This window comes from Phocoena sinus, chromosome 11 (assembly GCF_008692025.1).
Source record: "Phocoena sinus isolate mPhoSin1 chromosome 11, mPhoSin1.pri, whole genome shotgun sequence".
Lineage (NCBI taxonomy): Eukaryota > Metazoa > Chordata > Mammalia > Artiodactyla > Phocoenidae > Phocoena > Phocoena sinus.
This window is the reverse complement of record NC_045773.1, coordinates 19,427,463-19,449,242: the sequence shown is the minus strand read 5'-3', so window position 1 is coordinate 19,449,242 and position 21,780 is coordinate 19,427,463. Positions and strand designations below refer to the sequence as shown.

Here is a 21,780-nt window from a genome sequence, read left to right as displayed (position 1 = left end):
GAGATCGTCAAGAGCTCTGCTATCCAGCAGCTCCAGGGACCAACCAGGAGCCAAAGCAGGGACGTGTCAATTTCAAAGGCGGTACTGTGAATGGTGGAGGTGACTGTGGTCCTTACCCACCCTCCCTGGGAGAAGTTCCAGCTGTTGTCACCATCAGCTGAACAGACAGGTGAAGGCTCAGCTGGTCTCAAGATTGTCTCCTAAACCAATTTTGTCCAGACTTCTATTAGTCAAAATCCTGATGTACATAAGAGTTTCTTCAAGCCAGTTAATTATGCCTTTGACGTGCAGTTACATTATCTCCAATTAAGCATTAATATATTGTGCATGAACTGACACCTGTCACGCAAAATGGTAAAGGCTCCTGGTATATTTCCTAAGCTAGTATTCTAAACAGCTGTGTAGGCAGTGACATACTTATTTTCAAATTCATCTGTGTACATTTCCAAAATTACTGCTCTTGAAATTTTCTTTGAAATTTCTGACCTGCTGTTTATAAGTCAAAAAAATATAACCCCTTTTTTTCGGCAGAACTCCAGTTGGTAAATTATGTTAAAAAAGAAAAGAAAAGAAAAGAAAAAACGTCGGATTGGCTGCGTGCTCATAGATGGTGAGTATTCAGGCCTCATACATCTGGTGTTACCTTAAAGAAAAATTGTTTCAAATGCCCTGAGGACCTCATACACCGTGCAGCTTCAAGACCGCTTTGCTTTCATCAATTAATACTCCCCAAATTCTCAAACAGTTGCAGAATGAAGAGGCTTCTACTTTAAAAAGTCAAGTCATATGTGATAAACGTAATACAGGTAAAGAGGTGTAAGACACCCAGTTTGTCTTTCTGGTTCCATGTTGGTGTTTCTTTTTCTTCCTGCATTTTGCAAAATGAGCAGAGCAGGTATTAGTTTATAAAGCACTGACGGAATCAAGGCCCTGGATAAACACAGACTCTACATTTTAAATAACATTCAAGTTCCTGAATGAGGCATGCCCTCAACTCCTAGGAACCAGGTGTGACGCTGAGATGTGGGCCAATTTCAACACTTACCTGAAAGGTATCCAAATGACTTTGGTAGGAAATCAAGTTAGTGATCTCGGGAGACTGAGAGTATATTTCCCAATTTGGGCTGGCCTGGAAATATCATCAAAATGGGCACATATCATAAAAATGTGGTCTATCGGTCCTTTCCCAAGCAGAAATGCACGGCGTATAGAGAAAGGGAGATCAGCTGCCTATTTAGATGCTCCCCCCGCCCCCCACCCCCCTGCCAGATAGACCTTCACCACCTGTTATTATTATTCTTTGTCTTCATTCCCCGGACTTCTCAAGAGGACTTCAAGGTTAATAGGGTGGCCTACCTAATTCTTACGTAGTACATTCTGCCTCTTGTCCAGTGCAAATTATCTAGGGCAAAAACCAGGGATTCCCTAACATCTTCTGATGACCACTGATTGTTCACATTGGTGAGATAAAGTCAGAGAGCTCATTTCAACTACTCTAGAAGGAGGCTGGGGACCAAAAGAATGAGGGAAAACAGAATGAAAGAGATGTTGAGATTTCAAGTGGGAAAGGAACTTAGCTGTCACCTCGACAAGCGGTCTTCAACCACGGGTGCGCACAGAAAAGCACTTACGAAGGTTTTTAAACAGACCCATGCTTGGGCCCCATCCCAAGATTTTTATTCATAGATAGAGTTCAGGAATCTACCTATATTTTAAAAAGCTTTGAGACCTAGATCTGGACGCTGATAAAAATTATATTAATTCTGATGTGCCTCCAGGCTTGAGAACCACTGACTAATCGTTCATAGATAAGAAACGGAGACTTACAGAGGTAAGTCACTCTGCCAAAATCAGCCACGTTTGGTTGGATTCAAAATGCAAAGAGCGGAGCAAAACAGCATCAGCTTATGCCTGAGCGCTGCAAGAGGGCTCTATGTGGACGGAGTGCCATTACGTTTTGGATTCCAGGAGGAGCCATTCACATTTGGAGACATCCTAGAACTATTTAACTGTCTATAAGGTATCTATAGATCTATAAGATATTTTTCTGGCAGATAGCAGTAAAGCGTTTTGATGTAGTAAAGTCAGATACGCTATGAAAATGCTCCAGATTGGAGTAAGATGTCTTGAAAGGGTGCTCTCCTCAATTTCACAGAAGTACAGCTGGCCCCTGAACAACACAGGTTTGAACCGCAGGAGTCCCCTTATTTGCTGAGTTTTTTTTTCCCAATAAATACAGTCGGCCCTCGTATTTGCAAGTTTTGCATCAGCGGGGTCCAGCCAATCGTGGATCAGAACTTCCACCCGTGGTTGGTTGAACCCATGCATGTGGAACCTGTGTATATGGAGGGCTGACCATTTTGGACTTGAGCATCTGAGGTTTTGGTATCCTTGGGAGCTCCCGGAACCAACCCCAACAAATACCAAGGGATGACTCTGTATCATACGGGCTAGCTAAGGCCCTGTCGCCCTAGTCCGTTTCCTTCAATCTCAGAAAGTTAGTACTAGTTTAGCCATTACACCCACCGCAATGAGTGGACAGATGTCACACCAAGAAGATGGAAAGGAAGGAAATATGGGGGTTGGGTGGCAACCCTATGCAAGTGAGAAAAAAGGTACTCCTTCTTCCAAGAAGATGCTGTGCCAGTTCCATACCAGGCTGCAAGGCTTGGTATATGGTGGCCAGATTTCAGTCTTCACCAGCCCCTCATTCAAGCAACCTTGTTCAATGGACAATCTGTGAGATCACACCCGATCTTCTAGAGCCAAAGTCAGCGAACTCCAGCCCAAATCAGACCTGTCACCTGTGTCTGTATGTAGTCATAGGAGCCTTGAGCTAAGATTGTTTTCATATTTTTAAATAGTTGGAAAAACAAATCAAAAGAAGAATTTTATGTGATATGCGGAAATTATATGAAATTCAAACTCCAGCGTCCACAAATGAACTTTTATTGAAATAGTGCACGCTCACTATTTACGTATAGTAAGTAATTATACACATTATGGCTGCCCTTGCATGACAACGGCAGAATAAGTACTGCCACGGAGACTGTATCGCCCAAAGAACCAAAACTATTCACCATCTGGCCCTGTACAGAAGCAATGGCTGACCCCCGGTCTAAAGGAAGGAAAGAGTTCGCTATTAAGCCAAGTTCCTTTTGTAGATTTCACGAAAAGTTCCAAGCAAATATGGCAGGTGAAATGGTTCCTTTCTATATACAAACGTGAAACCGAGACAACGATGGAAGGAAGGTCAACTTCATTACCTAGCCACCTTGACAGTACCTTTAAATGTCATCAATCAGTATGTGCCTTGCATGACTTCCAAGGGTTCATTATAAATTACAGCACACGGGCCCCTGACACGATCCAGGGACTGTAACAGGACTCTGGTGATGTAATGTGATAAAGGCGATTTCTCTGTACCGCTCTATATGGCACAGAGCTGGACAATTTCCAAGAACTTTAATTTCCAGAATGCCACCTCTGACTATTCAAGATAATTCCACCCAAGCACCGGGCAACCTTGAAGAAAATTTTAACTTTTCTAGAACTGTTTGTCATTTGGGTGTCATCCCCCAAAATATAAATTTGAAGCTATTTTTTTTCCCGATGAGACACACTAAATCCAGGATGTAGATCTTCCAATTAGACTCTTTTTAAACATCTGTTGGTAGGCTGCATTTAATGTTAGTTATTTGAGCAAAGCACAATTTGATTAGACTGTCTGAAACCAAGCCAAAGTCTGCAAAATAATAGCTCAATTAAATTCTGTTTTGCTTTCATTTGTCTTAGATTTTCCTGAGTGTGGTACTGTTACAAATAATCAAGTAAACCAATTCCTTTCAAACTGAGAGATTTAGGTATATTTTCCATCTTCCCTCCATGTTTATGTAATAATCGATTCCATCTTCGCTATGCTTCATTGAACTTCGTCTTGACACCAAATACATTTCTGTATTTTGCCTTTAGTCTCCTTTAATTTTCTGTACTTAGGAATTAAAGTTCTATGCCATTAATATTATACCTTAAACAGATTAGCAAATGTACAAAGGCAAGCACAGAGCATTAAGGGCAGTCAAACGGCACTGCAGGAGTTTTCTGATTTTCACTCCATACTTGGCAAGATTCACTTCATTGACCCAATGAAAGATTTCGGCAGGACTGATATCGGATTCTTTTAATGCTGTGTTCATGGTCTTGAAATGTTCCTAGAGGTTTATGAACCTGACACCAGTCTGCAGCCTCTTCAACTAAAGTAGTATCAATTTTCCTTTCTTTCTGGCTTAGATATTTCACTCACTCATTCATTCTTCATCACTCACTCATCCATTAACTCATAGGGAAAGAAATATCTACGGATTGCCTACTTTGTGCCAGGCAGGGTGCAGAATGCCACAGCTTCAAGATGTAAGACTAGGGACTAGTTCCCTTGGCTGTTAGGACAACAGAGCACGAATTCATATACAATTCTGGGAAAAACAAGGATAAAAGAGAGACCAGGATGGGATTTTCAGAACAGCATGGCCCTCATTTAGGCCAAAGTGGACACATTTAGGAAAATAATGCTTCATCACAATAACACTGATAACGATGGTGGCAGAGATGATGAGAACAGCTAACAATTCTTAAGTATTTCTTGTGTGCCCTGCACTGTTGCAGGCCATTTATAATGTAGTAAAACTCAGCTAATCTTCATAACTCCATAGGATGGGGATGTGGTCACCCCCATTTTACAGATGGGAAGTCTGATGTCTTCTCGTCATGTCTGGTTAACCACAACTGACTACCAGCAAAAGGACAGGCCCTGGTGCACTGCTAAAACGCGTATTTGAATAGGGACTGATATTAACTGAATTAAAATATAATCTGGAGTTCAACAGGTATTCATTTTCCCTTTAAAAGGAGCTTATATAATTATGAGAAGAGCTAACTTTTCTGAGAATTTGCTGTGTCCCAGGCACTGGGTAAGCACTTTTCATGCATTAATCATTTAATCTGTACAATCGCCTTCAGATACATGGGGTAATCAGTCACGTTCTCTAGATGAGAAAACGGAAATACAGAGAAGTGAAGCTACTTTTCCAAGGTCACTCAGCAGTAAGGGTAGTGCTAGGACCTCAACCTGGGAGCCTGACACCAGAGATCACACTATTAGTCATGATGTGCTTCCTCTCACCATATTCTGAAACACAAATCTCTGTAACTCTCAACCACCTAGCTGAGTTTATATGACGACCCAGTCATCATATAAAACATACTGTGCCTTTAAGGACAAATCACAGCTCATCTTTGACCACAGAGAGGTAGGGCTTCGGGATAAGAATACAATTTGCGCCACCTCGGATAAGGATATTAGGAATCTATAAAAGACATGTTTAATTTTAGATAATATTTCAGTAGTCACTGCAGGATCTATCAGGCATCCCAGAAAATAATTCCAGGTCCTTCTCTACTCTGGTATGTGTTCAGCACAGACTACGTCAGGTAAGTCAGCCTTGGCAGGTAGAAGGCACACATACTCCCAACGCCAGTGCCCACGGCAGGCATGGCTAATCAACCACAGCGAACCCACAGAGGCCATCCTGGTTCAAGAATCCTTCAAACGGCATTCTAGGCAGAGCCATTTCATACCTAGAGCAAACGAAACTTCTGTGCTCTGTCTATTCTATGTGGTTTGGATTCTTAACTTTATTTCTAGAATAAATAACAATTCCTTTACGTTATCAAATAAAGAACAAACCAGACATAATTTCACCAATGTCTTATTAAAAGCAGCTTCATTAGGTCTGATGAAGGAGCTCTTCTGTATGCAGACAAGGGAGCGCCTGGCTGCAGATCCTACTTCCAGAGAAGATGGGAAGGAACTCGCTAGGCCGTAGCAATAGATATTGACGAAGAAGCAGCATGGGGCAACACAGCAGAGAATTTAGATACAGGGAAACACAGCATATCACAGAGCTTTTCGTTTCCTTCTGAAGAAAGCAGACAGAGACATAATTCTCTTGGACTTAAACTCAAACACAATTTAATCACCAGGGTCTTCTGCTTAAACAGCAGGCATCAAAACAAGCAATATTTGCAATTCTGGATTTGGGGGAATCGGAAATATTATCAGATGGACTGTACTTATGTCCACCTCCTGACAGAAGGGATCATGGCTCTGAATTCCCCTCCTCCCGCTCCAGTAAGAGGACTGCGGTCTTCTTCTCAGGTCATCTGATTTAATCCCTAACCAGAACACCAAGAAACTAGGAGAAGGCAACAGAATTTAGCCTTGGTATGGAAGTAAGAGCGGACCAATGAAAGTTCTTGAATAGCAGAGTAACTTGGCATTGAGGGAAAGGCTGAAAGCAGTAGGTAGGCTAGGAGATCCGCACAAAGAACAGAAGATGGTCTGAGGGGGTGGAGAAGGATACATGATCATTTTTTTGCCAAGAGCTAAGCATATCCTTCCTGAAGGTCTGAACTCTGGGACAAAGTAGCAGCAGGGGAAACACCAAGAAAGGAATAGACGGAAGATGCCCAGTGGAAAGAAAACGGCAGATCTGGTAAGGTGGTGGGGATGAGGGAAATTAATAAGTCGATGATGACGTGTGAGTCTAACAGGGCCTGGTGACAAAAGTGATCAACTGGATTAGAGATGATGGACATTGCTGTGAGGGTGAGCTAAGAGAGAGAGCCATGAGGGGTGCAGACACGCTTGGAGTCACGGGTGCAGAGGTCCAAGAACAAGCAAAGAAGACGGAAGTGCTATTGCAGAAGATCCAAGGGACCGAACTTCAGGAAAGGAATGAACTTGGGTTCCAGAGGAGAAGTGGGAAGCAGAAAGAGAATGGTGAGGACCAGAGGGCACTGAATTCAAGAAGTTTCAAAGAAGGCGATTTCCAAGAAGACGAGTCAGCCGAAGGCTGCTACAAAGTCAGACAAGTTGACATAGGGATGGAGACATGGGCACGGAACTTAGTGACAATAACATTCAAGAAAACGATGAGGGGAAAAGCCAGATTTGGGGGGAGGTTAGCAAGGAAAGTGACTAATTAAAAAAAAAAAAAGTTGAAGCAGCAGACAGAATATTCAGGTTCTAAAAGCTTGACAGCAAAAGAAGGAGCTACAGAAGAGCTGGGAGGGGTTGAGTCATCCAGCGTTTTTCAACCACCCGTTTAAAATCCACATTTTACCATGAACACCGATAAATGCTGAGCTCTGTCTGCTTGAATGTTTACCAAATTTCCTCAGTGGGATGTAACATAAAAGGACAAGGGCTGGCAGTCTTTGCCCAACTGTGTCCTGGCAGCTTTAAATTCTACTACTTAAGTAGTTAAAAATCTGTTCGGTTGATGAAAGGGGAAAAGTTATGAATAGAAGTCAGCAGCCCTAGACCCCTCAGAAATGACTAGCATTCAGTCTCTGTAACTTACTGCGCAACAATTTCTAACTCAAACAATCGCAACAGCAAGGCGGCCGAAGTCCACCCAAAGTTCAGAATGGGATATGTTCTCTTTAAAATTTTGAGAGCGACTAAATATGACAACCATCTGATGTATGAAAATTATTCACAACCAAAAACAGACAGTCTGGAAATAGCCAGGATGACTTCATTTAGACAGAATTACCCAAATCTGTTTCTAATATACACAGTACACATAATAAATTTTTACAATATGACAAGGAAAACAAACTTAATAAAAGTTCCCGATCTTTTGTTACACAAGCATGCTATATCCATGCTATGTTTATAATAGTTCGCTCATGATATCACAGCTCAGTAACAAAGGCCCAAGCAATACAAAAACAGTTACTAGGCATGACATCAACTCACAACTACCGTAATTACATCGGTACACAAATTTCCCAAACTGTACATTTTCCAAACTGCTTCTCAATTTCAGCGGCTGCCTTTAGACAATTACTTGCAGAGTTGTCTGCAAGCTTTGAGTAATACCCGTCTTTCCTCTCTTTCCCAAGCGTCATTTCCCTTTAGAAAGTGCATATTTCAAGCGCAAGCACTATTTTTCAAATATGCCCGTACATATGTCCAAATTAGGAGACGGTGTGGTCTAGTGGTTAGTGACAGGCATTCAGCATCAGCAACTCTGATTCCATTCCATCCTCTGTCCCTGTTTGTGAGGCCCAGGTGGCAGCTCAGGGAGAAGAGGCACAATGTAACGGATAAGAGCACAGATTCCTGAGCTGGACTGTTTGGGCTGGAATCCCAGCTCTGCCACTTGTCAATGGTTTGGCCCTGAGCGAGTTAATTTCTCTATGCCCCACTTTCTTCATCTGCAAAACGGGAATAATAATAGAATTTACCCTCATCCGGTTATTGCACAGTAGCTGGTTCCTAGAAAGTACAATTTAAGTGTTTGCTTTTTAATATTATTACTGTTATATTTCTGGGACTCAGTTTCCTGTTTGAAAACCTGGCCTAAAGTATCCTGAACCACGGTGAATCGTGTCCTTTTTCTAGTGTTAGGGCAAGGGTTCCATCTAGGTCCTGTTACCTGGATATAGTGAGGTTCAGTGAACAAAGTCTGAATGAATGAAATCCGTAGGTTCCGCAATGCCCAATAGCGACAGAAGTCAAAAATATTACCTTGTAGCAACTGGTTTTCATCCAATTTCTCTAATTGCTTGCTTTCATGTTCCTGCAGCTAATGCTGATAAATACCTCCACCCCAACTCAAATAATAAGTGTAGGGAAAGAAGATATTGCCCTGGGATTTCAGAAGCACGTTTCTCTAAGGACCAATCTTTTCTAGCCCATCCCACGTGCACGACCTCTGTCTCACTGGGTTGCATGGTCAGCTGGCTTTCCCGACTGGGCAGGGCGCCAGGCGAGCTCGACTACCCCCATTGTCACTTCTGGTCCTTGGTGCTTGCACCAAATGCTGTTATTCTAGGCTTCAGGAAATTTTCTAACCACTGGACAGGGTCCAATGCTGTGTGCTAATGAGTTTCAGATTGGAGGACTTCACTGTGCATGTGTCAGAAAAGTGCCATGGTTTCTGGTGAGGTGGGGGGAGGGAAGAAAAGGCACACAAAAAAGGAAGAAAAAAACAGTAGTTAAAAAATGCTGGCTACTCAAATTGACAGGGAACGTGACCTCTGCACTTCATCAGAAATTCCTGCAGACTTACAAAATAAAGGAGTTTGCTTTTATCACACACTGTGAGGCTCATATGGAAAAATGGAAAACACTACATCACTTGACCTCGGCATGGCCCCTTTCAACCACAGACGAATATTGTGTACAAAAATTCTAAATCAACTTAAGATGTTCCACCAAAAAAACCCTTTAATTTTCTGCATTAGGCTTGATGATTACTATTTTGGGTCTTGAGATTTTGCTTAGAAGGTTCACACAGGAAAAGGACTCATAATTCCAGGAAGAGTATTTTCTCACTTCGGGAATATGCATGGTCTGGCCTCTGTTGGGTGGGCACATCACGGTCTACACTTCCCTAGACTCCTTGGAAAATGACGAGCAAGCCTCACTTACCCAGGTTTGAAAGTCACCCAAGACGGAATCATGATTATTTGCTTACATTAACAGAACATTAAAACAAAGTTTAAACAACTTAAGAAAACTCTAGCCATCTTTGCTTGGTGATTCACTTCTCTGGGAAGCTTCTTTCCCCGGTCAAGGCAACCAGCAGGCTTGATAGCAAGACTTCTCATCATGCTATCACCGTCTACCAAAGAAGAAGCCCTTCTTAGGAGAGTCTAACTTAGAGGCTTTTTTTTTTTTTTTTTAATGAGATTACATTTCTTTTTTTTTTTTCTTTCTTTCTTTCTTTTTTTTTTTTTGGCCACACTTAGCACTGGCAACTTTAAAAATCCAATCCTTTCACATCCTCCAACTGTCATCAACATTTTTTTCAGACGATGTCAATAAAATTGATTGCTTGCAGTTCTGAATTCTGCTCTGCACATGGAAACAATATCATTTGTTTTAAAGCATTTTCGACGGGGGCGGAAGGAGAAACAGAACGTCAGCAAGCCCATCCACAACATTGGGGCGGGGTGGGGAAACTACCAGAAGCAAAGTAAACGGTCGGCTGGAAACTCTGACGAAAATTCCTGATATATAAACCCTAAACCTTACTGTTGTGCCGACTGATATGTCTTCCTGTCAGATATGAATGATGTTTCTGGAACGTTAATACGTTCATTCAATTCTAACTCCCTGTACTTAAAATATTCCATACTTTGGCTCAGAGGCATCTTGACAGCTTTGTTGTAATCACGTACGTGAGGCCTCAGACGACACAGTTGTTGAGATGCCTCATACCTACAAGCAATCTGTTGCTTTTACAAGTTTAATCGAGGTATTAGGGATCTGATTGTGGAACCACGTCGACTTGACATATTCAACTCAGTTGTCTATCAGAGAAACCACTCTGGGTGGTGGCAGACTTCCATGATGCTCGGCAACTGTACACACTTCTTACTCCCTAATCTGTAATACTACCAAATACAGCTTGGTCTGGTTTTCTTTTTTTTTTTTTTTTTTCCCCCTTTTCCCGAAGCACAAGTGGACGACCAGCAAGGGTCCGACAGTGTTAGTCCTAATTACCTTTTTTTTCACTCTTGATCTTGTGGCTCTCATAATTAGTTACCTGGGGCTGCAATCCAATTTGAAGTGATGACAAGAAAGTGATCCATGAAAAAGTAATAAGTTAAATCCAATTTCAGCCTTCCTCTAATTAAATGCACATGGAACTAATGACTCCAACCCTAGCATTTCAGTGATAACGGTAATTAGCAAGGTGGGAGTTGCTCTCTTTTTCAACACTGGAGGTGTAAACCACAAGGTAAAATGGTAGGAGCACTCTTAATTACATGTGTCATTTTGTCAGCAATTTACACATTTTTGACCAGTCAAGTATGCTTTTTTTTTCCCCCTCTTCCTCCCAACCTCCTAGCCCCAACAATGATCATAACATACTATTTCCACGTTCCAGCACATGGAAGCTCACAGGAGCATTTCAGGCTAGAGAATAAGAAATAACGTTTTCTTTGCCCTTGTTCGCTGCTGTGATACACACACACACACACACACACACACACACACACACACACACACACACACAGCGACAATTGGGATAATTATGCAGATCTTATTCCTCTTAATTGAAATCCAGATATTTACAGTGGAAATTGGTTTCTGCTGGTTGGGCTTTAGTTTTGCTTACGCTATGAAAAATACAATAATTTGCTTATTGATGGAAAACATGGCACTCAGTGGATGCTGAGTAAATACACGTTGAAGGAGAAGCAGTAATTAACTTCCTGATAACACACTGGTTTTCGGTGGTCTTAAAACACCTGGCTTTCCAGCCTGGCGTTGTCACCGCCTGTGTGCTCTGTAGCAAGTCACTTAACCTCTCGGAAGTTTCACTTTTCCTCATCCATAGAATGGTTCACGATAGTTCTACACCACAGAGCAGCCATGGGGCTGGTCCATAAACCTTAACTATCTTTGCAGACAGGGACATAAGCACGTGGTGACAAACACACGCTCACACTTCAAAGAGCAGCATCACATTTGCATTTTAATGTTTAGATGCGTGTAAGCAAAGTGACCATATAATTAAACGTCCAAACTGGGATACTTTTTTTTTTTTTTATGCGTTACGCGGGCCTCTCACTGTTGTGGCCTCTCCCGTTGCGGAGGACAGGCTCCGGACGCGCAGGCTCAGCGGCCATGGCTCACGGGCCCAGCCGCTCCGCGGCATGTGGGATCCTCCCAGACCGGGGCACGAACCCGTGTCCCCTGCATCGGCAGGCGGACTCTCAACCACTGCGCCACCAGGGAAGCCCTGGGATACTTTTAAGAGTGAGAGTTATTAATAAATACACTCAGTCAACAGGCATAGGCTAAGGTTGTCCTGGGCAGACACAGGATCACCTTACATACAGCTGAAGTTGAAAAGCAAAAATGAGGGAACTCATCGTATCACAACTCACATGAGGACTCTGGTGGCAAGGACAAAACACATTATTTTGGAAAAAAAAAAATTTTTCCAGCAACAGTATTGAACCTGGGCAAACAGATGGACTTCTTGAGCTTCATGAAACCCTTGACACAAAATTCTGTGTGCACGTGCGTTCTTCTAGGAGGGGATCCTGTTTCTATCATATTCTTAACGGTGCGCATAATCGGAAAGACTTGATAACCATTTTAAAGCATCATTTCTATTTTATCGGTTCTCATCCAGACTTATTTTTGAGGCTTTGGGGATTCTCCAAACTTGTGTGATAACAACGAAATCTTAAAAGGTACCAAAATGTCAACACTTCATATCAATCTCATGCCAGGGATGCACATTCTAGACAATGTTAACTGCAAACATCCAGAAAAAAAAAATCTGCCTCCCTCTCCTGAACTATTATGCACTTTACTAATTCAGCACATAGGGATATCTTTTAAGGATCAGTATTTCCAAACCATTCCATTTCACTATCCACCACAAAATCGTAGTTTCCTTTAAAGGTTTCCTCTTACCAGTTTATTCCTCAGTGAATAACGTGGAAATGAGACTAGGTACTAAGATTGTATGTGGCATTAATGCCAAGCAAAATGCTGCCTAAAGCACGTTTTATATAACTGCAAATAAAAATGTGGAAAAAAACACCTGCTGAATCTTGCATTTTAACTTCCTCCACTTAAAGCAGGAGTCCTCATTACCATCCTGAGCTTCCAACCGGAAGAAAAGGCAGACCCTTCCAGTGAATTCCACCAGCCCTCCTTCCAGTGAAACGGCCCCCTTGTGTGAGGGGCTTGCACATGAGATAACCTTGGAAGGAGGGGATGGGACAGGAGAGAAAAGTATCAGATGACTGCTTTCAAGCTCAAATTCCTTCTACACGGCCTGAAATGGTGGTCAGCTCTCCTCGGTAAGCAACACACAAGGTTTACTTTCTTTCTTAACTTGAATGCTGCCAGAATACACATGTACTTTTACTTTCTTAGGAGAAAACGTGTCATTTGATTTCCTTCCAGTTTATGTCCTTGTGCCAACAACTAAAATGCTTAGAGAACCCAAATGAACGACTACCCAGAAACGGTGGTCAAAGTTCCAAAATGTGATCAATAAAATTGCTCACAAATTAATCTTCAGCCGGGAAAGTTACACATCTTCGAGGTTATGAGCGCACCTGCACTGTGAAGCATTTATTTCACTTGTTTTAGCAATCTTCAGAAGTATATAAATATTTATAAAAGGAAGCCTACTATTTTTACTCACATATAATTTTCTTTCTGTGGCAAAACCTGGTTAATTCTTTCACAGCTCAAGCATCCTGCAGGCAGGGTTTGGTCTCCTAGACATTTTTACATCTCTGAACAGCAGCTTGATGCCCTGCAAGCTGTGGGAGTTCTAGAAACGTTCACTGAGTTGCATTTAATTAATTCAGATCCTTCTGAAGCTGAATTTATCACGGGGCCAATTTCCAATTTTCACTTGTACCATTCATAAAAAAATTTGCAAAGCAAATTAATAGACCAAGTAAGGAGCTATTTAGGTTACTAAGTAGGATATTTTTCAAGAACTTCAGAAGCAATATCTGTCCCCAATTCATGCCTTCACCATAAACTACAGTGTCACCCAAGAACACGACCAGTTCGGATTTAGTTCAGTATGTGTATTTGCAAAGAGCGTCACGTCTCACTTATTTACTCTCATTTCGCTGAAATTAGTCCAAATTGGTGATGTTTGACTACATTTTATGATCTCTGTCGAGTAACCACTTATAGCCTCCTCTAACTTTCCATTTTCTTTTGTTTGTATCATCAGCCTCTGAAACTGGAGAGCACTGCCAAACATAAAGCAGGGAAGTGTGAGATTTGCTTAAAATATGAGTCACAGTATATTTGGGGATTTGGGTTTCTTTCTTTTTTTTTTTTTTCCTCAAGCTATCAGCAGATCAAATCCTTCTTCCCTGTCAAGCCTTCCTCTATGCGGAAGATCTGAAATTTGCTAAAATAGGTCTCTCGGTGTAGAAGGAAGGGTAAGGAGATCAGAGATGAACACCACACTGTTAAGATTTGCTGTAGGATTTCCCTTTCATGTCAGAGCCGCTCTGGCTGAGATGCCCCAGCAAGGACATGGCTCGACAAGATAGATTTAAATGTGAAGGTTATTCCTTCCATGAATCACCAGGTCTACCTAAGTATTTTTATAACAAGGTAATATGCCATGTGGCCTAGGTTCGTAATTTTTCCTCTCTGTTTGTGGAAGGCCAGCCAACCCAATAAAACTTAGTGAATTTGCAGGACCCTACCAGGCAGCTGAGGAGACAACAGTCTACGATGCACTTGCATGTGTGTACACACGTACGTACAGACACACACACGTGCGCGCGCGCGCACACACACACACACACATACACACACACAAGTCAACCAACTCTCCCCTCCACCCAACCCCGGAATCAACTCTTAAGACTGGTCTAAATTCTTTGCTTGTCAACTCTCCCACTGAGGGGGCAGGGAAGGACTCAAAACATCTTCTTTAGCAAAACCAGCATCCAAGATGGCCCCCTCGTCCCACACTTTTCATACAGACTGAAGCGCTCCGCAGAATGCGTTAGGCTGGTTTTGACGCTGTCCTTTGCCAAGAAAAACAAAGCCCTCTGTATCATACTCTCCTGGGGGCTAAAAGACTTGTAACGGGCAAGAAGAAGAAGAGCCCTCCAAAGGAAACCCCCTAAAACTTGACTTCATATATTTAGCCCTAAAGGAACTTCACTCACCTTGGAAAAGAAGTTACCTAAAAATGCCCTATGTTTTTTAAAGTTTTTTTTTTTTTTTTTTTTAATATGCTATCTGTGTTAACATGTAATGGGCTTACTATATTTCTATTTATTTATTTATTTATTTTTATTTTTATTTTTGGCTGTGTTGGGCCTTCGTTTCTGTGCGAGGGCTTTCTCTAGTTGTGGCGAGCGGGGGCCCCTCTTTATCGCGGCGCGCAGGCCTCTCACTGTTGCGGCCCCTCTTGTTGCGGAGCACAGGCCCCAGACGCGCAGGCTCAGCGGCCATGGCTCACGGGCCCAGTTGCTCCGCGGCATGTGGGATCCTCCCAGACCGGGGCACGAACCCGTGTCCCCTGCATCGGCAGGCGGACTCTCAACCACTGCGCCACCAGGGAAGCCCGCCCTATGTTTTTTACAAAGCATCTAGAAAATACGTCTAGTCTAAAAGATTACAAATGATATTCAATACTGAAGAGCAGTTCATTAGACCACGTACGTGTGTCCTTTTTGAAAATTCTCTCTAACCAAAGCACTACGATATGTGAGATTCTGTCCCCGAATAACATATTGTTATTTTTCCAACGCATTCGAGGTCTGATAAATTCAAGAGGACTCATAGTATTTTTAAGGCTGTGAGAGCTCCAAGGGGGAGGCAAAAAGAACGGACAGTCATTTGAATCACTGAATGACAGGCTGGGCTAGCTCCCTGTATACATTAATAAATTAGAATTTTAATTGTGTCTCTGTCTGCAGGAGATGCCCCAGTACTTTAATATGTACCAACAATTGGCTATGTTCTGGAATCTGCAATGTGGCCTCCGCTGCTGACCTCTGAAGCACAATTCCCAGTCTGACTACGGAAACTGTTCAGTTTGATCCTTTCAACTTACTTGAATCCTGACAAATAAGCTCACAGCTGAAAGGTCAACACAGTCATATTTCATCCTCCAGAGCTGTTCTTAAGACATCTGCACAACAAAGCACTGCTTATAGCACCTGACATGGGACCTCAGTGGCACTGGACCTCATTAAAAGTGTCCCCAGCATTCACACACATGAAAAGGCATACGGGTTGGTGGTGGCTGACCAAATAAAATGCTTTTGGAAGTGTTAGTAAACAATGCACATTGTCATTCAACTCTGCCAGTAAAGTGCTACTACTATCACGCTGAACTTCCTCTAGACGGTGACAATTTCCAAGCAGACGTAGAAGCAACCAGAACGTGTGGCCCAAGGTCAGTTTGATCTTTGTAGGATAATTTGGGTGCTGGTATACTGGTTCTCTCTGATCTGAGAAAAGTCAACCCAAGCTAGAATTTCGGTTGACCTTGTGATCATCTTAATCGGCATCAAGTTATACCCACCAGCTCCCACTTACAAACTCCTCTCCAGAAAGCAAACTCATCTTTGCTTCCCATTTGGGGGGATGCCCACTCTTAGCTATGAAAGTAGTTGAGCCACTTGGTACCTGCAAGTGCCCTCCCTGTACTGGATGGGAGCGTGGGATGGAGCATGGGATACTCCACGTCAAGTTTCTTTAAAATGTCTATGACAATTTTCTACTCCAAGTCAAAGATTCAGAGTAGATTTTTATGAACTCACTCCTTCCACTCCACTAAACCCTGCCCTCAATGTGCCTGAAATGAGAAGCTGCTAAAACAGTCTTTTGGAGTATCTTTACATAAAAAAATGCTTGCCAATCTTTATTAATGATTCAGAAATATTTGGAAAACAGCCAGTGAATAATGGAGTAGGTATTACATTCATTACTAGGTGTATTAAAGATACTGTATCTTCCTTAATCCCCGTACGTTCCTGACAGTATTGACATTTTGTGTTGAATAATTCTCTCTTGTGGGATATACTTTCCTGTGCGTTGTAGGATGTTAGCAGCCTCCCCGGTCTCCCTCTACTAGATGCCAGTAGCACCCATTCCCCCGAAGTTGTGAGAACCGAAAATGTCTCCAGACACTGCCCACTGTGCTTTGAGGGGTAAAAGCACTCCGGCTGAAAACCACTGCACTAAAGTAACGTGTGTGTGTGTATGTGTGTGTGTGTGTGTGTGTGCGCGCGCGCGCGCGCACGCGCGCACGTGTGTGTGTCCCATTTCCAGACAGATCACAAGAGAATGAGTGACATATGTGAGTACTATGGACTTTTCCTCATTGGTAAGCCACACTGCCTAATAAGCAACCCATGCCAACAACTCCTCAGCCTCCGAGTAAAGTGTCCCATTAGATTTGTTTACTCCCAACAACAAAAGTGTTGGTTGAAGAGACATTTGCCCCCCAAATGTCATGTTCTAGTGTTAAACAAAAAAAATGAACTTTTTTGGCAGAAGATTTCCTTACGGGATTTGCAATTCTCAACACAATCCACTTCTGAATGGCTTATCGGCTGTCCCAAAGTGTATCATCAACTTAAAGGAAAAAAAAGAAGAAAAAAGAAAAAAAAAAGACTTGCTACCTGAAGGGCTGGTTGTTTGTCATTCCTCTTGGGAGACTTTAATCCACTAACTTGCTGCTGTTGCTGCTGGAGAAGAAGCTGTCTTGCCACTTGAAGTGCCTGGAAGGAAAAATGGAAGGAAAACGTTTGTGTTACTACACAGGTTCAGGGCCTCCTTCGCAAAAAAGTATTCTAGGAAGGACACATGAGGATGAGATCTTGACTTTTCCATTTCCGGGCAAAAGAAACAGCAAACCAAACTTCCCACCAGTCTAAGTTGGAAAACTTTCCAGAATGTGTTTACATTTTCTTAGAGTTCGCCAATTCCATCCACAGTTCCTCAGGCCTAGCAGTGCATCTGAGCAGACACTCGATTCCTACCATAAATCTGACATGAAAGGCAGTATGAATGACTGGGACTTTGAGGAAGGAGGGCAGAGAGAGGCCAGCAGGAACCTGGGCAAAGCCAGAGACTTCGGAGACAATGAAGGGCTCCTTTCAAAGGTACCTTCATACTCCTCCAATTCTTCTCGTGGGAGCTAGGCAACTCGAGTTGAAAGTAACACTTTCAGCTCATCTGAGTCCAAATAAAGAGGAAAAGCTAAGTGGTGGACCACACTGTGGGTGAAGTTATTTGTGAAGGGAGATCAAAACAGGGTGACCTTGATGGACTACGTAAGAAAAAATCTTGGCCAATGTGACCCCTAAGTCCACTCAAAGGGTACCTTACACGCTTGTGAATAAAACTGACTGTGTCAAACACACATGGGTCCTTCTGAGCTTACACCATGGGCTGTTTTTTATTTAAAGCTAGAAACTGGGGAGGTGCTATCGACTGGAGATAAAACCAGAGGAGAAAACGAGACTCCTCCAAAGGCAGAACACTGACCAATGACTGACCAATCTTTTTTGAAAGCTCAAATAAAAAAGTGTGTCATCAATAAACCCTCATGCAGTCATTCAGGGACAAAGGACTTAACAGGAATAACTGCTAGCCCCACCTTTCCAAAGAGGACAGCAGGACTGGCCACGGAACACTGAAATCTGCAGACATTGTGCTAGAAAATCACACGAGAAGTTAGATTATTTGAATCAATTCAGCTGAGAACCAAAAACGTACATATGGACAAGATGTTGAGAAGGCTCATTAAATGATGTGCCTGGAGTTTAGAGACAAAACAAGATTTACTGGGGATCACATCAATAATCATTGCTACATGATAACTCATTATTTGTGCCTGAAAGAAGATTCACACAGAGACGGGGTCAAAGCATCGAAAAGACCTGACACTATAATCTTAGAAAGTGTGAAAAATGGGCTAATGACGGTAGCGTGCTCCTCAAAGAGGAACAGATGTCATTTACATAAGAGAACAGTGTTTATGGTTCTAGGAAAAGTTAGAGTGACACGGTGCAGTGGGGAAAGGCAAGATGGTACGGGGTTTCCCATGCAGCAAACTCAGGGGAAGGGCAATGAGAGTGGTCAAGGGGGCTACTGTTCACGAAAAGATGTCTAAAAATGTTGAATCAGCAAGAGGAGTACTTCTCCTCAAAGGACAATCTAACTAAACCGAGCTCATGACTGTACCGTTGTCACAAAGAATATGTTTAAGACGCTACGTAAGGTTGCGTGGTGGCTTCGTGCCTAAGAGGTCCAGAGGGAGGAAATGAAACATACGCACAGATAAAGAAACGGGTGACCAAGAAAAGATCTTGGGAAAGATGGACCCCTCCGATCTCACCTCCCTACTGCACCCACCCTTCTTATCCCTTCAGTAGCCTTCTGTCTACTGAACTCACCACGACCAGCCCTTCAGATGGAACGGACAGGCTATTTCATCTGGGAAGGGAGAGGCGTGTTCGAGAAAGCCTGCCTGCAAGAGCCTTGAGAAGAGAGGCTGTCTGAGAGGGGCATCTGGAAGCCAAGACGCCTGGGAGAGTTGCCTGAGACTCCAGCCTGCTGTCTCCGAGGAGGATTCACCACCATCACTGGACTCCGGGTTTCCTTGTCTCCTTGGAGACGCTCAGTACATGCGTAGGTGTAAAAGTGGGCAGAGTGAAGATTTCATTTATATCATATAAGAAAAATAGTCCCGTTGCAAGGTGCCTGCAGGAGCAAAGAGCCTCTCCTCCTACTGTATACGTCCTCTTAGCTATTTTCCATGAAGGTTTTATGGCTTTTTAATGTAGGAAAGGGAACTGTTACGTATTTTAAGTGCTACCTTCAGAGCTCCCAGAGTCATAGACTGATCAGCCAAGAAGGATCTGGCTGCTGGCTGGAAAGGCAGACAGAAGGTCTGTAGATGACAATGAAAAGATCGTGCCGAGAAAGATACGGTGGGGAAGAGGAGAAAAGTTAGGTGCATTCAAGACCAAAACAGAGCAAGCAAAGGAGATCAGAGTAGCGGCAACTCCGCAGAGTCCCAAACCTTTGTTGAAATAATTTACCACGTTTCACCAAATACCTGGAGAACAGGGACTCAACTTTCAGGTACTCAAGTCTCAGAGAATCTATACAGTGAGCTCCTCAGTTAAGCAAAAGACATACTAATAAGTGTCCTTTAAAAAAATGTACATACACACAAACCTATTCTTCCATGAGCAAGTTCTCACAAACACACTTCAGCAAAATAAAGTAGAGGACTCAAATTTAAGTTTGCAACAAATGTTTACTAAGCTGGCTCTATACATTTCAAAATTAGCTACTGGAATCCTTGCAATTTTTCTGCTGGGTTGAAGGAAAAAAAGTCATTTATGTGTGTAACATCTTTTTCAGACCCAACACGGGGGAAATCAAATTACATAATCGTGTAACAAACTCCAGCCCTTTCACAGCATTTCAGACAAAGCCACACCAAAGAAGATAATTAAAGGTAGAAGCACAGGGCAGAAAAGGTTTAGGAACTTGTACGAACACAAGGGAAATTTTAGTCAAACTACTGAAGAGAGAACAGATGATGAAGATGTATAAACTGGCCTCCAAATTTCACCCTCAAAATGAATGCAAACAGGTAAAATAACTTCAAATATTTGGGATGGAGAGACAACCCTAGTGCAAAGAACATATTCATCTTGGGGGACTTCCCTCGGCGCAGTGGATAAGACGCCGCGCTCCCAACGCAGGGGACGTGGGTTCGATCCCTGGTCAGGGAACTAGATAGATCCTGCGTGCTGCAACTAAGAGTTCGGCATGTCGCAACTAAGACCTGGCACGGCCAAATAAATAAATAAATAAGTCTTTAAAAAATATATATTTAAAAAGAATTATTCATCTTGATATGAATTGTTACGAATTATTCCATAATAATTCCCTGGCCTAATCATGCGTATGAGAACAAAGTTGGTCCATACTAACACTTCCCCACCTTCTGAAAAATCAACTAAGGTCTCAGCCAGAATTTTAAAACCTCATTTATTAGAACTTATAAAGTGCTGTGAAATCAATCACTAAAGGGCATTTGCTTTTCTGACTCCCATGATATTTAAATCACTGTAAACTAGATTTTAAATCGTCACAAAAAAAGAAGAGAAACAGACCCTTAGCGCACGACACTATGTATATGACGTTATAATACAAATCCCTTTTTTTAAAAAAAACATCTTTATTGGAGTATAATTGCTTTACAATGGTGTGTTAGTTTCTGCTTTATAACAAAGTGCATCAGCTATACATATACATATGTCCCCATCTCTCCGCCCTCTTGCGTCTCCCTCTGACCCTCCCTATCCCACCCCTCAAGGCATCTACCATGTGAGTCAAACACGCTTATCGTCATATTCACTGCTGGTCGGTAAAAACTTTGTAATGACTGATGGGATCCCCTTTGGGAACTGCACCAGGGACCTAGGTCCACTTTGTTACCTATACATGCTGACTTGATAGCCATTTTTACCTGTTCCATGCATCAAAATCATAAAAACCAGATTCAGGTCTTTCATCTCCGATTCCACTGCCTGAACCTCAGAGGTGTGTCCCAACACGACTAAGGAGTGAGGACAGACTGCTCTTATTTTTATAACAGTTTCTCAATCATGATTGGAGCAATGTCCCTTAAGGTATCCTGTTTGAAGATACAAGTAGATCCTTTAGCAGCTATAGAATAGTAAGATTCAAGTAGATATTGTGTGTGTGTGTGTGTGTGTGTGTGTGTGTGCGTGTGTGTGTGAGAGAGAGAGAGAGAGAAAGAGAGAGAGAGAGAGAGAAAGAGAGAGGGAGAGGAAGAGAAAGGGGGAGGGAGGGGGAGAGAATATGAATAAATAAAAGAATTTCCCTTGTAAGAAGCAAGGATCAACTGTGACTCAAGTTCCAGGCCAAATGCTTGTGTAAATAACTTAAAAGGTTCCATCCAATCTCTGGAGACCTTTTACTCTTGGTGGTGGTTTCCTGGGCTGGGTTGAGTCAACACTTCCTTTAGAACAGATGTGACAATTGCCTGGCCCTGGATAACGCGGTGCTGTACTTGACTGCTAGGCTGGAGTTACAGTAAAGATGCAGCTCGAAGATGCCAGTGTGAAGGCGAGTGATAAAACCAGGCACTTACGGCTCAGTTGCACACATCCCATTTATCGTCC

General features: G+C 42.6%; 1 protein-coding gene across 12 annotated transcripts in view; it reads right to left on the bottom strand.

Annotated features, from left to right (window-relative positions):
* The window catches only part of FOXP1 (forkhead box P1), a 601,805-nt gene that overhangs the window by 134,373 nt on the left and 445,652 nt on the right, over positions 1–21,780 (bottom strand). For all 12 annotated transcript variants that reach the window (XM_032648540.1, XM_032648545.1, XM_032648541.1 and 9 more), the window contains one exon: positions 17,230–17,328. In XM_032648540.1, coding sequence (XP_032504431.1) covers positions 17,230–17,328 — 99 coding nt within the window. The remainder of the gene's footprint in view (positions 1–17,229; positions 17,329–21,780) is intronic.